Genomic DNA, 2,548 nt, shown 5'->3' with positions numbered 1-2,548 from the left:
CGTGGGCGGTGACATCGGCCTTGTATCCAGTTGATTTTCGAAATCACCCCGATAGAACATCGTCTTACCCTCAACCCACATCGGTTCTAAATTTAAAAGGTATCCAGTTCCCAATGACAATGAAGCAGATACCCAGGTTCGAGAAACAAAACGGGGTATCGGTTAACGTTTACATACTTAAAAAGACAAAAAATAACTTCGCCACACACCCAGTTTATTTGACGAAGGACAAAAAAGATAGGCATGTCAACATGCTTTTAATACAAGATCAATACCAAGACGATGTCGATGATGAAAATGAAAAAATTAATGGCCTTCCAACGAAATACCACTATGTATGGATAAAAGATCTATCACGCCTCCTGTCACAACAACTTAGCAAAAATCATGCGAAGAAGTACTTCTGCGACAGATGTTTACATTACTTCTACAGTCAAGAAAAACTAGATACGCACTACATCGACTGCAAAAATCAGAATGACTGCAGAGTCAGACTACCAACCGAGGACCAAAAAGACCTAAAATTTAAAAATTATAAAAACAAGGAAAAGGTCCCCTTCATTATATATGCCGACCTCGAGAGTGTTCTAATAGAGGAGAACTCAGGCAACAAGTACCAACGTCATGTGCCTGCTGCCATAGGCTACTACGTAAAGTGTTCATACGATTCGTCGTTATCCTTTTATCGCTCTTATCGTGGTGAGGACTGCATGTCTTGGTTCGCTCGCGAAATGTCTGCGTTCGCTTAGGACGTAGAAACGGTTTTCTTATGCCCTTACGACATAATGATGACCTCTGCGCAAGAGGCCGAATTTGGTAAAGCAACACACTGCCACATCTGTGAACGGCCGTTTAAGCCAGAGGACGTTAAAGTCCGTGACCATTTTCATTTGGTTCCGGAAAATAACTACAGGGGCGCCGCGCACAACGCGTGTAACATTAATTACAAGGATGAGGTTGTTATACCTGTTATCTTTCACAACCTGAGCGGGTACGATGCCCACTTCATTTTGGAAAATATCGCGAATGATATGCCGGGTAGAGTCGACGTGCTCCCGATAACTAAAGAAAAATACATTTCATTCACTAAAAATTTAGATCAAAATTTAATTAAATTCCGATTTATCGATTCATTCCGTTTTATGGCTTCCTCGTTGGATGCTCTTTCATCATACTTGACCGAGTTTCCAAATTTAAAATCAGAGTTTTCTGGGTTCGATGCGGATCAGTTTGATTTATTAACTAAAAAGGGGTTTTATCCGTATGATTTTATGGATAGTTTTGCTAAATTTAATTTCGCGTCTTTACCAGAACAACTGCATTTTTATAATCGTTTAGAGGATAAGAACATATCATCTAAACAGTACGCGCACGCGCAAAATGTTTGGCAATCATTCAAAATTCAAAATTTAGGCGAGTACACGGACTTGTACATGAAAACCGATATTTTATTTTTGGCTGACGTTTTTGAGCAGTTTCGTAGCAGTTGCCATAAGACATACGGTCTCGATCCGGCTAATTACTACACCCTACCTGGATACACCTGGGACTGTATGCTGTTTAAGACACGTCAGACATTAGAACTTTTGACCGATATCGATATGGTAATGTTTGTCGAACGGGGAATTCGTGGAGGTCTAAGTCAATGCTCTAAACGTAAAAGCGCGGCTAATAATAAGTATCTTCCAAATTTCGACCCGAGTAAACCGGTAAAGTATTTATCCTATTTTGACATTAACAATCAGTACGGTTGGGCTATGTCCCAGTACTTGCCATATGGTGGGTTCGAGTGGGCCGATACAAATATCGACGTCACCAGCGTATCTGATACTTCTCCTGAAGGGTATTTGCTTGAAGTTGACTTGGAATACCCTGAACATCTACATGACTCACATCGCGACTTACCTTTCTGTCCCGAACATAGCGCTCGTCCCGGATGTAAAAATTCTAAACTTTTGGCAACTTTACAGAATAAGACCCGGTATGTTATTCACTATAGAGCTTTAAAACAAGCACTTAAACACGGGCTCAAGCTTACGAAAATCCACCGCGTATTGAAATTCAAACAGTCTCCATGGCTTAAGTCTTACATCGATCTGAATACCGCGTTACGTCAGGCAGCTAAAAACGAGTTTGAAAAAAATTTGTTCAAGCTAATGAATAATGCAGTATTCGGAAAAACCATGGAGAACATCCGCAAGCACTCAATCGTTAAATTGGTTAATAAATGGGATGGGCGTTATGGTGCGGCGGCATTAATATCTAAACCCGAGTTCAAGGCAGCTACCATTTTCAACGAGAATTTGGTTGCTGTCGAGTTAAATAAGACTGAAGTTTTCTTTAACAAGCCGATATACGTTGGTATGTCGATCTTGGATCTCGCCAAAACCACAATCTATGACTTTCATTATGACTATATGGTGCCCGAGTTTGGTAACGACTGCTCAGTCCTTTATACCGACACCGACTCGCTGATATATGAGATTACTGATAAAGATGTCTATGAAGTCATGCGTCGCGATTGTCACACTCGGTTCGATACTTCAGA

At 40.7% G+C, this 2,548-nt stretch overlaps 1 protein-coding gene across 1 annotated transcript in view; it reads left to right on the top strand.

The window, feature by feature from the left end:
- Positions 1–788: 788 nt before the first annotated feature.
- Positions 789–2,548, top strand: part of LOC111692672 — a 4,681-nt gene continuing 2,921 nt past the window's right edge. The window contains exons 1-2 of the mRNA XM_023456755.1: positions 789–1,038; positions 1,312–2,533. Coding sequence (XP_023312523.1) covers positions 789–1,038; positions 1,312–2,533 — 1,472 coding nt within the window. The remainder of the gene's footprint in view (positions 1,039–1,311; positions 2,534–2,548) is intronic.

Source organism: Anoplophora glabripennis, unplaced genomic scaffold (genome assembly GCF_000390285.2).
Source record: "Anoplophora glabripennis isolate ALB-LARVAE unplaced genomic scaffold, Agla_2.0 scaffold1132, whole genome shotgun sequence".
In the NCBI taxonomy this organism is placed as follows: domain Eukaryota; kingdom Metazoa; phylum Arthropoda; class Insecta; order Coleoptera; family Cerambycidae; genus Anoplophora; species Anoplophora glabripennis.
This window is presented reverse-complemented; position numbering and strand designations above follow the sequence as displayed.